The following is a 22124-nucleotide window of genomic DNA, read 5'->3' as shown; positions in this document are numbered from 1 at the left end:
GCGTTACTTAGTAACTTTTTATTGAAAGTAATATCACCTTTCCTCACCTGGGCTGTGCTTGCTTGATTGCTTTAATAACAAAAACACAAAAGTTCTATTTTTGGCAAATGTAAAGACGAAGGTGAAATGAATAAGCCTCAGGCTGAAGGAAGTGCACATCCACACCTGTACTGTAGAGGGCGCCGCTCAAACAAAGCTTCCAGCTGCCATTCTGGATTACAGAAGTATAGGACACGGGAGAAGAAATGTCATTACTCCGACTGCATCCGAAATCGCATATTTCACAGTACTCATAAAAGAGTAGGAAAAAGTACCGGGATGAACTACTTCTTGTAGTGAGATTCTGAAGTGCATGGGAGAGGATTATGAATAGATTACGTTCATACTACACAAATTCATACTACAGGTGAAACTCGAAAAATTGTAATATCGTGCAAAAGTTCATGTATTTCAGTAATTCAACTTAAAAGGTGAAACTAATATATTATATATACTCATTACATGCAAAGTGAGATATTTCAAGCCTTTATTTGCTATAGTTTTGATGATTATGGCTTACAGCTTATGAAAATTTTCAACATTTCAGAGATTTTGAATTTAGGGTTTGCATAAGCTATAAGCCATAATCATCAATATTATAACAAATAAAGGCTTGAAATATCTCACTTTGCATGTAATGAGTCTATATAATATATTAATTTCACCTTTTAATTTGAATTACTGAAATACATGAACTTTTGCATGATATTCAAATTTTTCGATTTAAAGTCGTTAAGTAATTACTTATTCAAAATAAGTGCCCACTCAAGAGTACGATTTCAGATGCAGCCTCTTACTTCAGCAGTAAAACACACTTATTAGTGCGGTTGAATTGGATCATCTAGTGTCAGCAGCAAAAACATTGGTTAATAAAGTGAGATTAAATACATAAAGTATATTTGTTTTTTGTTATTTGTTTAATTATTGCAGGTTTGCAAACTATTCTGAGTTTGCATTTTACTGTTTATATTCATGTTGAGGAAACTGAATCTGTTTTTGTGCATGTGAGATGAGTAAATGCATGCTCACTTTAGTCTAGAACTATAATAATCATCATGTTCACACACAGCGCCTCTGAACTTACTCACGATTCCTCTCAACGTGAGGACAGGAGAGCTGTCAGTCAATACATGGGAAAACAAAGTAACTTGTGTTACTTATTTGAAAAAGTAACTCAGATGTTTTGTTGAAAATTTAAAAGGAATGTGTAAAAGTAATTTGATTACTTAACTCGCATTACTTGCAATGCAATTACCCCCAACGCAAGTTACTTTGTTTTCCCATGTATTGACTGACAGCTCTCCTGTCCTCATGTTGAGAGGAATCGTGAGTAAGTGCAGAGGCGCTGTGTGTGAACATGATGATTATTATAGTTCTAGACTAAAGTGAGCATGCATTTACTCCTCTCACATGCACAAAAACAGATTCAGTATTCCTCAAAATGATATATATGAATATCTATGTCCGGTATTGTAATTCAAATCACATTTCAAATTCTAGCGCTTTAAGTTCATGAGGCATTGCATTTCTATGCAATTAAAACGATTCCCACGGTCAAGACGCGTTCGTTCATGCCTTTTTGGTGAGATGGTGTCTTGCGGTTTTGATTTATATCTCCAGCAGATGGAAAGGCTCATTATCAATTGGAGGAGTGTTTCCTCTTCAAAATCCTGCTTTGATGATAATGAACTCATGCAGACAGTGATGGATGCGGGTCAGCGATTGCTGTTAACCTTATCAGAGGGCACTTCGCTTCAGAACACATCATTTTACTGAAACGTTCTACGACTGGAGATGGGCCGTAATTTATAAGTTCCTTGATATGGCTCTCTGTTTTTAGGCAGCACACGTTCACAGTTTTAAAAATAAACACACGCGCTCTCTCACACAAACATTAACACTTGTTGCGGAGACATGCCTGGGCTTGCCGCTGCTTCAGCGTGTAAACGGCTCTCTGTTTTCCCTCTTGGAATGATGCCCTGTTAATCTCAGTCCCCTAAACGCACCCCTCTTACGCCAGTACTCATCCTGCGTGACGTGCCCCGAAGACCCCAGCACAGCTGCTTGGCGATCTGTTTGTTTGTGCTTCTTTGCAGCGTCCACCCTTTTCTCCCGATGGCATTGCCGCTCCACCTGCCGGCCCTGGAGTTCACCGGGTTTGTGGCTCATGTCCTCAAGCCACTCCTGCTGTTTGTATTCGCAACCTTCATGAGTCGGAGTGCCTCTCTCGTAAATCTTTATGGCCGGGAGAATTATTGCAAAAAAAAAAAAAAAAAAAAAAAGCACGAGAGAAAGTTAGAAAGGGGGGGAAAAAACTGCAGATTGGGGAAAACATAAAACCCATTCTTGGCACTTTAGGCCACAGAAAATCACATGCGGTTTGTGCCGTTTGCAGACAACGGATGCAGACCAGCAGAATGAAGGGTTGGTTGGGCTGATTGAAGAGTGAAAAGAAAAAAAGATTCATGTCTTAATGACTAACAGTCTATCTGCATCTGCTCAATCTACATTTTGTAGCAATTTGTCCAGATGTTTGAGGCATGATTTAATCATGGCACAAACAGACAGTGCTCCGTCTCCGTGCTTGTGCTCCGATATATACCCGATGTACGCTACTGGTCAAAAGTTTGGAATAATTATGATTTTTTTATGTTTTTGGAAGAAGTCTCAATGTCAATAAGAGTAAAAACAATAAAAACTGTGAGATATATTTTTACAATTTAAAACATCTTTTTTATTTTTTCCTGTAATGGCTAAAGCTGAATTTTCAGCATCATTACTCCAGTCTTCAGTGTCACATGATCCTTCAGAAATAATTCTAATATGCTGATTTGATGCATTTATTTATTTGTTTATTTATTTATTAATATCAATGTTGAAAACATTGTTTTTGTGCTGCTGAAAATCGTGATACACTGAAAAAAGTTTAGGCTTAGATAAAAAAATAAAATATTCAGCAAGGATGCATTAAAGTGACCTAAAAAGACAGTAAAGACATTTTTAAAGTTACAAAAATTTATATTTCACATTAATACAATTAATTAAAAAGAATTATGAAAAAAGTTTCAGTTTCCACATCAATTTTAAGCAACAAAAATTGTTCTCAACATTGATAATCATAAGAAGCATTATCAATAATTGAGCACCAATAAAAAATGATAATAACTCGGCACGAAAAATAAAATTAGAATGATTTCTGAATGATCATGTGACACTGAAGACTGGAGTAATTATGCTGAAAATTCAGGTTTGATCACAGGAATAAATTACATTTATATTATAAATATAGTAAAATAGGGAACAGTCCTTTAAATTGTAGTGCTATTGTGTTTGACTATTTTTGTCAAAGAAATGCAGTCTTGGTGAGCATTAAAGACATCTTTCAAAAATATAGAAAAATCGTAATTATTTCAAACGTTTGACTGGTTGTGCATATTTTGCTTGTCTGTGTTTTTGTGGACATTGCGTGGTCATCATCACGCTAAGGGTTTTGTACTACTTCTGTGGTTAGTGGGGTAATTGTTATGATGTTAGTATACGGTGGCATTTGGCAGATTTTTTAAGATTTGTACCATACAAAAATAAAAAAGGTGGCAATCAGGAAACATGCTGTAACTCTCACACCACACTGGGAGAGTGCATCACAGTATAAACATTCCAGTTCCTTTTGCCAGTAGGTGGCGCTATGATGTGACACACCCATGTGATCAGCCTCTACGAACAAACAGCACATGTTTGAACTAAATCAGACAATGCACATCATAGAAGATATACCTTTTTTGTTGTTAAAAATGTTGAGTCTAATGGCTCAAATACAGTAACTGTTAAACTGTCTAATTGAGCCTTTGATCTCATTCAAGACTCAACATTTTAAACAATAAAAATAATCTAAACTGACAAAAGTATTCTTTAATAATGACTATACACACACACACACACACACATATATATATATATATATATATATATCCAAATACAATACCTTATAAAAGGAAGTAATTATGTCTGAAAACATTGTTTTCAGCAGCAAGGTATTGTACAACCCTCTTTAAATGTAGGGCTATATTAGTTGGCAATCTAGTGGTTATAATATGGTATTACATTTGATTTATTATGTTGAGTTTGGTGGTGAAGGCATGAATCCCCTAAGAGTATTTTAAAGTCCTCCAAATGTGCTTTTCAAACTATCCAAAATCCATTTTCACTTCAGTTTTAGATATCTCTTAGTACATTGTTATAGGAAATGCAAAGTAGAAATGTTGACTTGGCAACTGGCTAAAATAAAATGTGTGTATATATATATATATATATATATATATATATATATATATATATATATATATATATATATATATATATATATATATATATACACACATTTTATTTTAGCCAGTATTTCAAACGTTTGAAATACTGAAACCCTATTTCAAACGTTTGAAATAGGGTTATTTTCATTGCCATTAAAGTGAAATAACTGACCATAAAAATTACCTAATAATTGTCATGAAAGTGAAAAAACTGAACCTAAATATACGAGCTTGATAAAAATGCTCATTTTAGAAGAAATTTTCAGATCCCACTTAGAGGCCACTTAGAGGCATATATATATATATATATATTACTTTACTTAAGTTAACTTTTGTTTCATCTCAAGTGAAGAATAAGGGTGTTTATTTATGGCTTTAATTTGAGTTTATAATCCTGGCCACTATCAGTCACATGGCTGTAGGAAATATGCAGCTCACTTCAGTCAGAATCTGTTTACTGTTTATCAGTATCATTTACTCAGCTTGACCTCAGCTGTTTTCACTAGGCTTTTTTCCATCATCATACTGAAGCAAACCTGTGCTCACAGTTCAACGCACTGCAATTACCTTAAGCGGGATGTTTTCAGCCATATAACCCCCCCCCCACCACCAAACCTTCTCTCTTTTTCCATGAATGAGCACTTTCCTAGACAAGCTAATACCCTGATGGTATTAGCTAATCAAGTGAAAATGCAAGGCACTAATTCATGGGCGAATTGTCAGGTCACCTTGAAAATCATCCCACCGCTGCTGTGGCGGCTGAACCCTGACTTGAATACCTCCGGGACAGGGTTATTAGTCCACCATGGAGTCATTTAGATAAAAGATGACAGTTATTCAACTTGTGAAATGACTACCTGATGAATACATTCATTACAGCCGTTTAGGCACTCTTTTTTAAATGTGCTTGCAAGAAGATATGCTCCCATCTTGAAAAGTTCTGTGGCCGGTCAAATGCAGCGTAAGCAAGGTTAGAACGTAAACCTGCGGTATCGAAGACATTTTTATTGTATGTTTACTTCTATTCTGGCCACACACATACTCACAATAATAAACGTGTTGAGATGATGTGGCCTGGAAAGCCAAAAAACTCAGTGCTCAGTTGATTAAACACTGGAATTTTGTGCACTGCCCAGAAATGAGGTTAGCAAATGGAGTTTGCTGTTTCCAGTTTGGAAGTGCACAAAGGAAAAGCAGGAGAACACACTGTCTACAGTGCCCTGGCTTCTCCCCACAATTGATGAATGTTGGGGTACGTCACTCCCCGTAAAATGAGTTGCTGTTGACTCCAAATATGGCTGGACTGCAGCACATGAGAGGTAATTGCCAGGCTGAAATCGAAAGCCTTGTGCGGGCCTCATCCTCAGGTCGCTCGGATTTCTGGTTCTTGCTACAGAAACGAGAGAGAATGTGGAGGAGAAATGGACAGACAAGATTTAACAACATGCATCAAGTGTGTGACTGCGTTTCTCATTGTGCATGACTCCTTTTTCTGCTGTACCTAGTGATTTACTGTTCCTGCTCCACTTCAGATACTGCACAGTACTGGGATACTGGCCTTATTTTATTGATAATATGATGCAATGTTTCCTCGAAATGTTTACTACATCAGCTCTGTACACTGTCAGAAAACATTGCAACACTCGAACCTTTAGGGGTACAATAACTTGTCACTGGGGTAGTTCCTTGAAAAAGAGAACTATGTACCTAGTCAACCCCTGGAAGGTCCATTTCAGTACTACTATGAACTCTTAAGGGTAAATAAGGTACAAAGTTGACCTTTTAAGGGTACTACCACATTGACAAGATGTCATACCCCTAAAGGTATACCTTTTAGAATTTTTTGGATTCATTTTATTTTTTTATTCAATATTTGTATGCAATAGGAAGCGATCATATCCATGAAATGTAAGGCTCTCTGTTTGCAAAAGCTTGGCTTGGGTGCCATAGAGTTATTATTCTTTCACTGAACAAGATAAACAGTAGAAATCGGGAAGCCTCAAGTTAGTCCCCTTTTTATCTGTATCGTAAACAGTAGCCTTTCTTGTCATTAACTGGTAAAGGAATATTGTAAAAGAGATGGCGTACCACAAGTTAAAACTCTCTCAAACTGAACATTGATTTGAAATACTCTAATAGATTTTAATGCAATTGATGCATTTCTTAGGACCACCAGATGTGGAGCAGGCATGCGAGCCCAGCGTCCGCACGTGGAGTCCGCATAACGGCATGGATCTGCGCATGGTGCCGCCTCCCTGCCCTCTGCAAGGCTGCATGTTACAGCTGGAGTTTGCTCATCCGGTTATCCCTGACTCGCTCACGGTGTGGGTGACCTTCTCATCCCAGGAGGAAACAGTTCTGCCTGCCATCCACAATATCATCTTATTGACTATAAGTGGCAACAACCTGTCTCTGGGTCCCAGCAATTTGTTCTGCGACACACCCCTGACCATCAAGCTGGATGTGCACGAGAAGGTGTACGGAGTGCAGTTTTTCACCATGGAGCAACATTTGGAAATTGATGCTACTCTGCTCACGTCCAAACCTGACTGTCCTCTGTGTCGAGAATGCGAGCCGCTGCACTATCGGCTCCTACGGCAGCCGCCGTTCATGCACGCACCCAAGGGCATCATCCTGAGGGACTCCATACGGAAATACGTGGATAGGTGAGTCTTTTGGATTCAATAATGCTGTTACAAATTGCTCATTTACACCTGATGAATTAATGAGTGTTGATCTTACTGTGAAGATGGGAACAGGTCTTTGAAAAAAAAAAAATTGCTGTATTCCTGGTTAATTATTTTCTGTCATTACATGATTTTAGGTCCTGGCTAGCATTTAGATACTCTTGTCCTGCCAGAAAAAAAGTCGTATTGACTTTGGAGCTTGTCTTCGATTTGGAACTGTTTTACCATAGAACAAAAGTAACGTAATTCAAAGTTGGAGTGTGAAATGTGCCTGGTCAGTATAAGGCACAGCAAATCCCTGCTCAAATATTGCGGTGTGTCTCTGTACTTTTTCAATTCTCGAAAGAAGCCAAGAGAAACAAAGAGAAGGATGCAGCTGCTGGTTGATTTCAGTCCAGCGCCTGGCTTCAGAATGCCAGTTAACATGCTCTGCCGTCTTGAGGTTGTTCTGGCCTCGACTGGGCATCTCTGGTTTGGGCAGTATTACACTAACGCTTCCCCATTTAAGGCCAGATACTGGGTCTCTGGTCAGCGTTTCTGTATTGGCCACTTCTGGATGCATGTGAAGTTAAGGGTTTAGCTTTCCACGCACTGATATAGTAGCACAACGTTCCAGAGTGTTTCCAATAGTTGTGGAAAATGTGCAGGTCCAAGATTTATCTACTACCAGCATTGATTATCTTTGCAAAGACAATTTTTTTCAGTAATGCTGACCCTTCTATTGTTTTTTTGTTTTGTTTTTTTGTGAGCAACAAAGTGCAGAATGTTTTCTGCACACCTGCATCCAATTTTATAGTAGAGGAGATCGGGGATGGTTGTAACATGGGGTTAGTTGTAATACTGTTGGTTTACTGTAGAAATTCATCAATCCAAATGAATCCAAACCAAATGTAGTACCTTAAACTTAACTTGTGCATTAACTTGTGCATCACTTCTATTCCGAACAAAACATCTTGCATCAGTTGTCGCATTCAGAAACGGAGAAAGCCACCTAATTTCATCTGTCACTGCAACTAACCTCAAACATGACAGCAGTTTTTGCCTCGATTATATGTTAGAAAAGCTTATTTAGCAAATATTCAGTTTCTTCCACTGACCAAATCTTTCCACCTGCAGCCACGTTAAATACCTAGTATAAACACATGCAACTCAGCATGGTGCAGGTTTGCAGATGCAACTAATAGGCACTTTTTCCCACTTTTTCCACCTTAAAGGAGTTTTTTCTTCACTACACTGTAGCTGAATAAAGCAGACATGTTTTTGATCTGAGGTAGGTAAGGTTTTGGCTCAAGTAAACTGTGGTCCACTCACAGCTGGCTTTGAGAGTCTGTTTTCTGAGTGACGTTGATTCTGAGATCTGAATCAATTATAATCACTTCTTCTGAGTTCCCATGCTGAATGCATTCATTACCTCAGCTCTGATCCAAGAGAGATATTGATCTTTGGTAAATATGTTCTGACACCTCTACCTAATTTGGGTCACCCATGTCTCTCTCACTTGGCACTCGGTCGTTAATTTGAATAGAAAGCCTTCGGTTTTGAATTTATGTAATATGGAACGTTAAGGTCTGTTCAGAAATTTGAGAGTAGGGTTGAAGCTCTGGAATATACGTAGAAGTAAATCACTCTTGGGTTGACCCTGCATGTGTGTGACACTGGCCTTCAGAACTCCCCCAGCCATCTGCTATTCCCCTTCCTGACCTGGCCTTCTTTGCTCTCATGGCTTCAAAGGGCACCCCTGCTTTGAGTTGACAGGACCCCCCTGCCAATGAGAAAGAGGCCAAGACAACTGGCCAACTCATCCGCTTTAGGGGCCCCAGCCTCCTGGAACCAGGTCCCCCTTGGTCTAAGACTCTCACCTCATGACACGGTTGTGTCAAGTCCACTGGTTATTGCATTCCAGAAGCTCCACCCTCCTACCAGTTAATAATGCAATGATTACATAGGTTTGAAGTTGTGCCCCATAGTCTTTAATCTCACTGGGAAATTGCTTTATCCAGCTTACAGGATAAGTACATTTAATAGCAAATTGCATGGAGGCCAACTGACATTTCTAGATTTTGGAGAGTAAGTCAACTCTAGATCCACTAGATCTTTTAGAACAAGGTGACATTTGGAACAAGGTTATTTCATAACCACTTCTGTAGGCAACTTTCACGGTCTCACGTTTCCTAGAATATCCTCCTAACTCCTAATTGGTTTCGGACCATAACGTTCCAAGAATTTGGCCTAGATTATATGTAAACCAGTTGCAAGTTGCATAGGGAATGTGCATGTGCTATACACCGCTGTAGAGCTTTTGACGTCATAGCTGACCGCAGTAATCCCTGTTTACCCGAAGTCATGTTCCGAAGGAAGATTTGCACTGTGGAAATGTTGGAGTTTCTCTCTAAATTCACCACTATAAGTTGATCTCCTTTATATGTGATTGACATAATTTTTCAACCAGAACAACTAGGGATAACCCAACTAATGATTTATCTTCGTCGGTGCATTCACTTTATTAATGTAGTATTATCATCCACAACTGAATCCCTAGAAATACAAGGAAAACCAAATCTTCTGTGGTTTCGGAAATATGACTACATGCGGGCACTGGTGGAACTGGAATTCTTTGAAACGTAGATTGTTTAGTGAGAACTCCTGACAGCCTGGTGAGATGTGGGCATCTCATTTAAGACCATCAGTAGCCGTTTTCCCAGAAAACAACTAAACCTTGTCTGTTCTTTTGCAGAAAACCCTTGTGTTGCTTGCGTATGGTGTTTCTCTTGAGGAGGTCACTTGAATAGCTGCTTTCTCTTGTCTTCGAGCACTTCATAAGTCTTGATGCGTTTCTGTGGAAGTCTTCCAACAAGTATTGAGTCTCTTTTTGGTCAAGAATTCCAGGTTGGCTTTTTATTAAACGAAGTACTGTCTGAATGGGAAGCTTTCCTGAGCATTCTCTTCCTCTCTCATTCTCTCTCCCGTCTATAACTTCAACACGGTTCCTATAAGTTAAACACAGAGAATGCTCTGAGGTGCAAACAGATGGTAGCATCACACATTTAACTGAGTCAGCGTTTGACCGATGAACTGCAAGTGCAATTCTGTTGACATGTTAACTTATTTCACACCATGTCATCAACATATATTTATGCCATAAGCATATTGGCGGGCCTGTTGATCTGTCAAGAGTGTCTGGCTCACATGACATCATATGACATATCATCAGCTGCACCAGTTCAGAACAGTTGAGGATACAATGATACAATGCATTAATAAGACACAGATGAAGCTCTGTTGAAGGGTGGAGGCTGAGCAGACGATGATGGCATTCTCTGAGACTTCTTTCTTCAACACCTCAGCACATGTGTAACATAGAGAGTCTGGAGGCAGATGTCTTTTTATGCAATAGGAAGTGGAACCTTGTTATCCATGGGGATAGGCATGTTTACTCAGAAGTGAAAGCAATTATCAATTACATAATGATATGATAATTTTTTAGCTGAAATTTAAAATGCATTTTCCAGTTTGTCAGACGGCACTTCAGCAATGCACATGTTAACTTTCAATCCGGGGCAGCAACACTGCTCAATGCTCTGTAGGGTGTATATTTGAGTATTATATGAAGAGTTCAGATGCAAAAGCCTCTAAGTGCCATTTAATATCGGCAGACCACTAGACTATAGTATATGTTGCGTTGATCAGTGAACAATATGTAATTGTGCTAGAGCCAATGCATTACTAAGCTAAGGAAAAACACACCCTTTATATATGAAGAGGTCAGATGCAAAAGCCTCTAAGTGCCATCTGAAATTTTCTTCTAGAATGATCATTTTTATAAAGCTTGTTTATTTAAGTTAAATAATTTCACTTAAATGACAATTAATAGGTAATTTGCATTGTCATTTAAGTGAAATTATTTAACTTAAATAAACAAGCTTTATAAAAATGATCATTCTAGAAGAAAATTTCAGATGGCACTTAGAGGCTTTTGCATCTGACCTCTTCATATATAAAGGGTGTGTTTTTCCTTAGCTTAGTAATGCATTGGCTCTAGCACAATTACATATTGTTCACTGATCAACGCAACATATACTATAGTCTAGTGGTCTGCCGATATTGATTTATTAAAAAAAATGTTATGGCTGATGCCGATATCTTAGAGAGCGGGGAGGCTGATATAAAGTCGATGTATATGATATCACACTATTGAATTTAAAGGGATAGTTCACTTTGAAATACAATTTTGGTATGTTTTAGCTTACCTCAAGGGCATCCAAGATGTAGGTGTCTTTTTTTCCGCTGTAGTTTCAATTTTGATATTTTTAGGTCAAACCGTTCTTGTCTGTCAGTCATATAATGCAGGTCTATGGTCCCTGTCTCAAAGAGCATGCACAGAGTCCAAATTAAAACAATTCCCCATCGTCCAAATTAAACAATTCCCCATCGTAAGTACACAATGATCTGAGAGCGCGGGCGGGTATAGATATATACACTAGATGTCGCATTGGCTGCGAAACTGTAGCCAATGCGGCATCTAGTGTATATATCTATACCCGCCCGCGCTCTCAGATCATTTGGACGCAGCTGTGTTCAAGAGGTAAAAACGATATAAATACTGTTCGTTTTCTCACACAAACCGCTCGTTTCGTGTCTTGGGCCATCAATGTGTACTTACGATGGGGAATTGTTTAATTTGGACGATGGGGAATTGTTTTAATTTGGACTCTGTGCATGCTCTTTGAGACAGTGACCATAGACCTGCATTATATGACTGACAGACAAGAACGGTTTGACCTAAAAATATCAAAATTGAAACTACTGCGGAAAAAAAGACACCTACATCTTGGATGCCCTTGAGGTAAGCTAAAACATACCAAAATTTAATTTCAAAGTGAACTATCCCTTTAAAGATCATAAAAATTCCCCATCTCCCGACTGCTGCGCAATACCGATCTAAATTTCCTCAATCTGCAGTAGGCCTATAACATTACAATATTTCATGGATGCAAGCCAAGACAATCAGTCTATAGCCTACATGACAGCACACACTTAACAATTTTTGATAATCCGATATGCTATAGTATTCGTAAACCAACACTGACATAGGAGGTTGCATTGGCTAAAGTTGTCTGGATGCATGAGACCCCCCGGACCCCCCGTATTTCGCACCCTAGTTAAGATATAATATTTGTCGCTTAAATTCCATGTCATTTTACATTGTGGCCTGCGATATGAGAAGTTTACTGCAAAAATCATTGTCTCTCCTTAAAGTGAAAATGTTGTGTCATGAGATAAAAATCACAGCCAATCAGCCTGGAATTCATTTACACACCTGAACATGTTTAAAATAACTTTACTTTGTTCCAGAAAAATGTGGGGTGTTGCAACTATTCTCTATCCCTTTCACTCATTTTTTTGAGCACACACAGTATTTACAGTAAAGATAAAGAGTCATGTAATTGAACATTATTACATTGCTTATTTAAAGTAGCATAGACAACTTCTACACTGAAGATAACAAGTGACTTAGTTAAATGGCATTTATTTTATATGAACTTTTAACGTGGCATAGATAGCTATCTTCTGTAAATCGGAACAGTGGAATATTTATAAACATTCATTGTTATACATGCTCTATTTGTGTATATTGACGATGTCTCATGTGACCCTTTCATGCACATTGCCCAGGACTTGCAAACTCAAAAACTGCTGTGTTCAAAGAAGTTTTCCCGTTTTAAACCTCTTTCAGCGTACTGGAATCTCAGCTTTATGTGTATACGTGCCTTTTACTGCGTGTAGTGTAATTTGCTTTTCTCTGTGCGAGTATTATTTGTGTTTCAGTTTCATTTAATGGGACTTTCACAGACGTTTTTCCCTTTTCCAAAACACAGGAAAATTGCAGCTTAAACCTCTTGCCGGTGTCATTCATGTCAAGTGCTAATTTGAATGATTTGTTTAGCCTCTTATTAAACGTTACTGCTTCCCTGCCCATTAGAACAGGCACCTTATAACTCTGCTGATGGCAGCACAAACACACTTGGCCTCAGGTGAACCTGCGGCGTTCGTAATAAACATAATATCCGTGGCACTCTGGTAATTTGGCAGTGTTGTTTTGTTAATCAGCAGAGATGTGCTTGCGTTTCTCTCTGGGAACGTGTCCAACGTAAATGCAAATAATGAAGGCTTTGTGTATTTTCCTCTCGCTCATGTTGGCTCTTTTATTAATGACCTGTGTAGGTGTAGTTTTGGAGATGGAAAGCTGAGAGACTTGGGGTTCCTGTCTAGTAGTTAATACACATGCTGTTTTGTAGCTTTGTGGGTGGGTTGTAGTTTACAATATAAGTGGATATGAGTGAAGAAAAAAAATGTAGATGGATGTTTTGTGTGTATGGCTTTCTTTGTCTTTCTAGTGGTCGGATTTGTTTAGACTTTAAGAAATTACTTAAGGAGTGCAACAGTTTAGCTGTTTATGATTGCTGAGTAAAGTCACAGATGTGTGTATATTTGTTGACTGTTTAACAATGGCTCTGAGTGCCCCCTCACTCCCTCGTTATAAAGAAGTGCACTTAATTGCATTAAATGTGCACTTGAAGTTCACAGTCTTTTTTTAAAAAGTAAGCTAAAGTGTGCTTCTTTTTTCACTTGGTTCCCGTGAAGGGCCTGCAGTAAATCTTGGCATCTTCTAAGTAGCATAGAGGAGAGGTTATCTACTTTCAATCACTTCATACAGTTTTACTGACCAAATGCAGATGTCCTCCAAGACTCATTTGAGGTGGACAGCCCTCCAGAAGAAGTGTTGAAGATGCGACTTGTGCTTGTTTACAGGTGTCCTCTGAGGGAGGAAACATGTCTGGCCTGTTTTGCTGGTTATCAGCCGCCGCAATCGTTCGCCTCCAGAACGCCGTGACCCTTTCCTCAAAGCCCAGAGCTTACTGAGCAAGTTTTGGTTACATTGTCTCAGCACAACTTCATCCCTCATGACATCCCACATGGTTCAGCTTGAGTATAGATCCACTTTCCTCTTCAGACTGACACAAGATCAGATGTCTCTTATCTCTGATCTCAACCACCACCAGCTGATGGTTCAAAGTGATAGCTCATGTGCTTAGATTCAGCACTAAACCAGCACTACACGTTCTCAGGGTGTAGAAGGAGCAAGGTCGGATTGACATAATTCCTGTAGTGTAAACTCTGGTGTCTTAGCATCCTAAACCTGACTTTTTCAGCAAGGAATGATCAGAATGCTCTAATTGACCACTGTTAGGAAGTGTCTGAGCTATGCTGGAAGCTATTTGCACTTGTATTGTGCATTAGGTGGACACTTTAAAGCAGGGGTGTCCAATCCTGCTCCTGATGGGCCACTGTCCTGGAGAGTTTAGCTCCAACCCCAATTAAACACACCTGAAACAGCCAATCAAGAAACTTCCAGAACCTTCCAGGCAGATGTGTTAGCTAAACATTGCAGGACAGTGGCCATCCAGGAGCAGGTTTAGACACCCCTGCCTTAAAGTCAGTGAACTGTTGGTCTAAGGCAAGGCAAGTGGTTTCATACACAGTGGTCATTCAAAGTGCTTTACATGGAAGTAATTAAAATAATCAAAAGAAATAAGAATAATTAAAACAGTTTAGAATAAAAAAAGAAAAGAAAATACAGTACAAATAGTGGCACAGTGCTCATTCATTAAATGCACAGCTAAACAGAAGTGTTTTGAGTCTGGATTTGAATGTGATACTGTAGGAGCACATCTGATCTCTTCTGGAAGCTGGTTCCAGCATAATAGCTAAAAGCAGACTTTCCATGCTTAGAGTGAACCCTTGGTATTTCTAGCTGATGTGATCCTAATGATCTGAGTGATCTGTTGGGTTTATATTCAGTGAGCATATCTGCAAGGTATTGATGTCCTAAGCCATTGAGTGATTTATATACCAGTAATAATACTTCAAAATCAATCCTAAATGTAACTGGGAGCCAGTGTAAAGACCTGAGGACTGGTGTTCACATGTTCTGGTTCTGGTTCTGCTCAATCTTTTTGGGAAGACCAGTGAGGAGTCCATTACAATAATCCTGTAATCCTGCTGGTGATGAAAGCATGAACAAGTTTCTCTAAGTCTCGTCTGGAAACAAAGCATCTAATTCTTGCAATATTTTTTAGATAATTGTATGCTGATTTAGTTATTGCTTTGACATGACTACTGAAACTAAGGTCTGACTCCAGAATCACACCGAGATTCCTGACTTGATTTTTTGTTGTTTGACCCCTAGAGTGAAGGTATGCGTTCACCTTGAGAACTTCATCTTTGTTTCCAAATGCAATGACTTCAGTTTTGTCTTTGTTAAACTGAAGAAAGTTTTGGCACATCCAACTGTTGACTTCATCATTCAAATTCATTCAAGTTTATTGTTAAGAGGAAAACCCCTTGAGATTTGACATCTCGTTTTCGAGGGGACCTCAAGAAAAACTTACTTCACATACATACATACATACATACTAACAGAACAAAGACAAAGGCTCTCCATCACACCAAAACCACCCATATCTTCTCCAATCCAACCATTAGATATTAGACAATAAACAGTTAAGGTCATTCACATAGACAATAAAAAAAAAAAACATATATATATATATATATCAAGCATGAAGAAAACAGTTGCAGCTTGTATGCAAATAATTAAGAAGAGACATCTTAAACTGGTGATCAATGCATTGGCACAGGGAGTCAATGGGGCTGTAGTCGTTAGGTGATAGGGCTAAGTAGATCTCATCTGCATAGCTGTGGTAGATCTGTGTGTCGTCTGCATAGCTGTGGTAAGAGATTTGGTTCTTTCTCATTATTTGGCTCAGTGGGAGCATATACAGGTTGAACAGGAGTGCTGCAAGAATTGAGCCTTGAGGGACTCCGCATGTCATGGATGTCCTCTCAGACTTATGGTCTCCTATACTCTCCCTCCTAAGTTAGATGCAGGGTCGTAAATGCCACACAGCACAAACGAATGGCATAGTTTTAGGGATTATTTGGTTTTATGCTGTGCAAACTTAAGGTACCAGAATAACTCAAAAAATGCCCCTGCACAATTGAACTAAATCTGTTACAACTGTCGTGATTAAAGAGAAATGTGAAATTAAATGAAAAGTGTGGTATTGCATTTAGATCTTCTCATGTTGCATCAAATTTCGTTTTACGATTTTATTTTTTATTTTTTATTTTTTTTCAGCTTTGATCATTATAACCAATTACATACGTATCTGCTGATGAAGAAATCCACTGAAAACGCTCGAGTCACTCTCGTGAAGGACACTGTAAAATAAAGTGTTACCAAATTTTCTTCTAAAACGTACTCCAATAATCACTGTTTTACGTAGCTAGTTCAGTCATGAAACTCTAGGGGGCGCAGGCTGATCGGTCCTGTACCTGCAATCTGCAAGCAATCACATCATTACTGGATGGCAGAAGCTGATTGGCCTCTGCTGATCCTTTCAGCCAATGAGATTGCTTGCTCAAAATTTAAATAGTCTGTTTCACTGGTTGTAAGCTTGTCCTGCAGCGGTTCCTCTGTTTTTTTTAGATTATGGTTTTATGGCTATTAGCTGTTGCAATAATCAACAGTAGCAGCAGAGTAGCAGATCTAGCCAAATACATTAAGAGTGTGTTCACACTTGGCATGTTTGTTTATATTAAAATGAACCCTGGTGCGATTGCTCTGTTAGTGCGGCTCATTTGAATAAGTGTGAACGCTGCCATCTGAACCCTGGTGTGCATCAAACAAGCGGACCGAGATGCTGAAACGGTGGGTCTCGGTCCACTTCCAAACGAACTCTGGTGCGGTTCAAATGAAATATGAACACGGACCAAAGACATGTAAACTAACCAAAAACAGGACATGATGTCACAAGACGCGACCCTAAAAAGGACAGAATGCTCAAGCATACCTGTTTTTTCTCGTCATAGTGGCGATGTTGCCCATCACAGTTCAGTACAGACATCAGAACCGGGTCTCCTCACAGCAGTTCTTCATGTGTGTGTGTGTGTGTGTGTGTGTGACGGAGGGATTCCTGCCGCTGTTTTAACCACTTTACACATTTTATAAGCTCTCAGCTGGTCAAAATATCATCATATGTAAGCTACGTACATGTGAAATATACAAATTATACAACCAATCAGGTTGTGAACATATCCCTTTGCCTTTAGGTTCAGTATATTTAAATTCGGTGTTAAAAATGGCAATATGAATGCTAAGCGGACAAGGACTTACAGTGTAGGCTCAGATACTTACAGTAATAATTACATGTTGTATGCCACCTCTGAGCAGCATTAAGCAGTCTGTGTGAATAAACCATGTCAGATGCAGCTTCTGTTCCACATTTGCAGTGTAAAGATTGCTTTTGATGATACAATTTGATTGGTTGCAGGCAGCCTATAGTATTTTGATTTAGTATTTAATTATTTGACATTAAAACAAGTATTTGACATTAAAACAAGTCCTTGTGACAAATAGTGCCACTCAATGCAAAAGTACATTCCTGACAGATTTTTTTTTGCATTTTTCCCCAGGGATGTTGAGTATGGTGGTGTGTACACATACCAGATCCAAACCATCTCCAGTCGGAGCGAGAGTGAGCCATCACCTCTGTTCACACACCGCCTCGGAGCGCCGTACTGTGGAGACGGTCTCATCCAGAGGTGAGATTGGATGCGTTTCCACAGCCTTTTGAGCAATGGTTCTCAAGCTTCATTAGTCTAACTTGATTCTCTTAATTAACTCTTTCCCCGCCATTGACAAAAAAATTCCTGGTTTTCACTGCTATACGGTAGAGGGCGCTATTACGCATCTTCTGAAAGAGGTGTGAAGAAGAATCAGAAACAAGCAATAGCAAATGTAATCATATGCATTTGTAAAAATAACGCAATCATCAACATTAATTAGCATATAAATCAAAACTGCCTAATGTTACTGAATGAAAGGTCGACCCAGGACGAGCTACAGGACTGTGAAGCTTTAGAGGTCTTGATGGACTCGATCTACTCCATCTGTGTTTTGATCATCGCTCTGAATCTGATCTGGATGTAGTCTTTGACAAAAACAAGAATTTCTCAGCTTATGCTTAAAAAAAAAAGCTTTTTTATGAAACTGACCCACATTCAAGTTTTGAAAAAAAAAAAAAAATGCTTAAAAGCTAGAATAAAATATTTGTGTTGTTGTTGTTTAAAAGCAGAGGGTCTGTTTTTTATTTCGATAAATTTCATGTTCAGATATATAAAAAAATATATATAAAAATTAGTGGTGGGCCGTTATCGGCGTTAACGTGCTGCGTTAACGCGAGACTCTTATCGCGCGATAAAAAAAAGATCGCCGTTAATCTATTCTCCAAGTTGGGTTGGGAGATGGCTCTATACTACACAAGCTATGATGACGCAATCTACCCGCGGCCGCGAGGTAAACCCGGCTGCAACGCATATTCGTCGTCATCTTAAGTAAACACGGCTGAAAGTGAAAGCTGGTGAAAAAGATCGGTGCAACATCCATTATTTGGACTTGGTTCGGGTTTAAGCCGTCAGACGAGCAGCAGCAAACTATATACAGAGTGTGTGGGGTAACAGTTCGGTAAGTTAACACACGACTAATCCGTTCGACCACCTCAAATTCAAAATGAAACAATATATCACTGAATACCAGCGCGCGCGTATTATTCCCATTCCACTATATCTTAGTGGTGTAGCACATAATCTCGATTTTAAGATTCGTTGTTGTGTTTCTTTTTAACTGAAAAGACATCAGTTAGACAATATTCTAATTTTAAATTTGGGGTTTCATAAACTCCAAGCCATAATAAACATTAGACCTACTTAAGTCTCTGCAGCTAGTGTACTTACATTTTATTTATCTGCAAAATTATGTTGTATACTTACAGTTTTGCACAATATATGTTCTCAAAACTACATACACCCTTTAAAAAAAAATACATTTAGCAGTTGTTTAGCATGGGTCTGTGTAATCTGTTCTGAAATGGTTTTATTATAATATACTGTATATCGTTATCGCAAGAGGCTGCAATGTATATCACAATATAGATTTTAGGCCATATCGCCCATCCCTAATTGATAGCCTATAGTAGTTGATAATAACATAGGCCTACCTAATGTTGCCTACGGACGGTAACAGTACAGTAGTAACCTTTTACAGTCTATGAGTAGAACAGCTTGCTCAAGCAGTTTGTGATGCATTTTGGAAACAGGAGATGAGCCCCTGGTCTAATGCGCCACCTGGCTTGAGAAACCCGTTCTCAAAGACTTACTTTTATAGTCATTATTTGGGTAGCACACATATTCTGAATGCCTTCGGCAGAATTCAAATGAGCCATTTTAATCTAGATTAATCTAGATTAATTTCAAAATTAATCTAGATTAATCTAGATTAAAAAAAATAATCTATGCCCACCTCTAATAAAAATATATATAAAAAAAAAAAAAATGCTGGCGGGGAAAGAGTTAATCTAACTTTATTAAAATGCTACAAATATCATACAAGAACCCCCTCAACTACTATTTTATTAATTAACGTACAGTTCTTGAAAAATCTGCAATCACAAAACTAATTGTGGTTAGATAGCTTACTTATATCAACTCTCCTAGAATCTGTTAATATATTTTATAGTTATTGGATAGTGTGGGTCCTCTGAGTGAAAAAGATTGAGAACTACTGATTTACAGGATCATCACATTAACCTTGAGGCTCATCCACTGCCTCAACAAAACATTTTAAAGTTGTTGAAAACACACTGTCATATATCTACTGCACGAGGAGGTCCATGCTTTTAACAACATAGATTTATATCCACCAAGGGAAATCATCATTATTATGTTTATTATGTATGCATTGATTTATTTCAGGTCCCAGGGAGAGGAATGTGATGATATGAACACTATGAATGGAGACGGCTGCTCCGGACACTGTAAGAAGGAGCCGTTCTTTAACTGTATTGGTAAGTGTGGAGAGAAACCGTAAGTGCATCAGCAGCTCATTACGGCCATCTGTCAAACGGCTACGACAAAAGTGCGGCACGCTTTTACACACACTCAATGCTGTACGTCAGTTTTGGTTGATGGCTTTGCGAGATGTGCTACTGTCTCACTCCGGGGGGAAAAGCATCTTTGAGAGCAGCACTTTAGGAGTAATAGCTTAGCTGGGCTCTTTTATTCACTCCCTCCAGAGCCAAAGATATTTTTTATCACGAGCATTATGACATCCTTGTAAAATCTGTTAGACATTTAATTCAAAACGAACACACTAACAGATTTGTGAAGGATGCCTTGGCACCTTCTCCTGTTCTGTATTATTACTAATAGAAGGCTTTCCGGTTTCTGTTTTTATGGTCGAGTTTGACGAAAGGTTACGTGATTGGAAGACAGCAGTAGGGGAATTTAGTTTACTTTTAGACACAAATGCAAAGCGTCTCTTAAGTGTAAAATAGACACCAATACTGCTCTTGATACACATCAATGACTCCTATTCAGTGTTCAGCACAACAGACACTCGAAAGCAAACTTGTGAGTGGAAGTACTTACTTACTGTATTTCACATTGTTAGTCAATCGCAACAGGGAGTGTTTAGAAATACAGCCGAAGTCTTAAAGCTACACTGTGTAGGATTTTCTCCCATCTAGCGGTGAAATTGTTTATGACTACCAACTGAATATTACTTTCCAGCCCCTCCCATTCCGAGGGCGTTTTAACTCCTACGGTGGCCGTATTATTTCAAATCTGCCGGCAGTCGTGAGTAATCTCCCCCTCGCATTCGTCACGGTGCCACTGAGTGTAAAACGCGAAAGGCGAAGCTTGAATTTCCAGGTATGTCCCTCTTTGGCGAATGCATTTTCAAGATGGCGGCGCAACATGGCTGCCGCCATTCGAGTGACTCGCTCATATGTTTTCTAAATGGCAGATTCTACGCTTACGAGAATACTTGATTAGTTGGTAGAAGTAATTACACATTAATGAACACATATCATTTTGAAAGAACAAAGTGTTTTTTGCAAATAATCAACTTAAAAAATTACACAGTGTAGCTTTAAAGGTACAGTACCACAAAAATTGCCTATTTGATCACAAAGGCCAGAGAGAGGGTGTTTATGAAAATGAATGTAACTAATAAAATGGTAAATGTACTACCTTTCAAAAGTTGAGACAAGACGAGACACGGCAGGCAAAAACATAGTTTTTTTTCACTGGTAAATTTTGAGATTTTGGGCTATTTGTCTTCTTTCAGACTTGTAGTGAAAAAAAGTCCAAAATGCACATTTAGGTCTTTATTTTACTACACTTTGTCTATTTGCGTCTGTAGATTTCTCATAAATTCAACAAAAGTTGGCATTGTAAATCAACATGCCGCTCCGCGATCGCTGTCACACATATACCGATGGAAAGCTCTCTCTCTCTCTCTCTCCTGTACAATGTTGTCAGATCCAAATATGGTCATTTCCTTTTTATCAGCAACCAATCGTGAAAGTACAATGGGACATTTAACTCTAAAAGCGAAATCTCATTGGCTGATGTTAATTTCTGACAACGTGATTCTGTTTGTGTGTGTTTTTGACTGTTCAGTTGAAGGCCATAAATGCTGTTATAAGTTTTGATGTGGTTTGTATTCTTGTTGCTAATGATTTGATAAGATACTGTGTCTGTGAATAGTTTTTTCCACTAAAAAGGTATGAATTTTTACAACACAAACCTTTAAAGGCCGTTTTCTCAAAATGAGTTTTTTTCTCATTTTCTGAGCCAGAAACCTCCACTTCAGCAGCACTTACATACACCACACATTCCAGTTGTATTCCTATCTATATTCTTAAGGTGTTTACAGAGGGGTTTGTTCATATATCATTCAGTTTCTGATTTATACAACATTTTATAACTAAAAAAAGGGGCAAAAATATATTTTTTTTATGGCTGTTGACAGTTCTTTCTGATTAATGGAGTGATAAAAAGAGATATCCAAAATCCCCTCTGTAAAAACCTTTGACTCTAATATGTCAACAAAATGAAACAAGAATTTTGAATCTGGCTTTATCCAATGTTCAGATTTCTCTTCTGGAAATATATGCGAATTAGCGCA

At 38.5% G+C, this 22124-nt stretch overlaps 1 protein-coding gene across 3 annotated transcripts in view; it reads left to right on the top strand.

Annotated features, from left to right (window-relative positions):
- pappaa (pregnancy-associated plasma protein A, pappalysin 1a) overlaps nucleotides 1-22124 on the top strand; it is a 115793-nt gene that overhangs the window by 17619 nt on the left and 76050 nt on the right. For all 3 annotated transcript variants that reach the window (XM_082170498.1, XM_082170497.1, XM_082170499.1), the window contains 3 exons: nucleotides 6514-7012; nucleotides 17570-17698; nucleotides 19907-19998. In XM_082170498.1, coding sequence (XP_082026624.1) covers nucleotides 6514-7012; nucleotides 17570-17698; nucleotides 19907-19998 — 720 coding nt within the window. The remainder of the gene's footprint in view (nucleotides 1-6513; nucleotides 7013-17569; nucleotides 17699-19906; nucleotides 19999-22124) is intronic.

This window comes from Leuciscus leuciscus, assembly GCF_965113295.1.
Source record: "Leuciscus leuciscus genome assembly, chromosome: 5".
Classification (NCBI taxonomy): Eukaryota; Metazoa; Chordata; class Actinopteri; order Cypriniformes; family Leuciscidae; genus Leuciscus; species Leuciscus leuciscus.
Note: the sequence above shows the minus strand (reverse complement) of the source record. Positions and strands in the feature narration are given on the sequence as shown.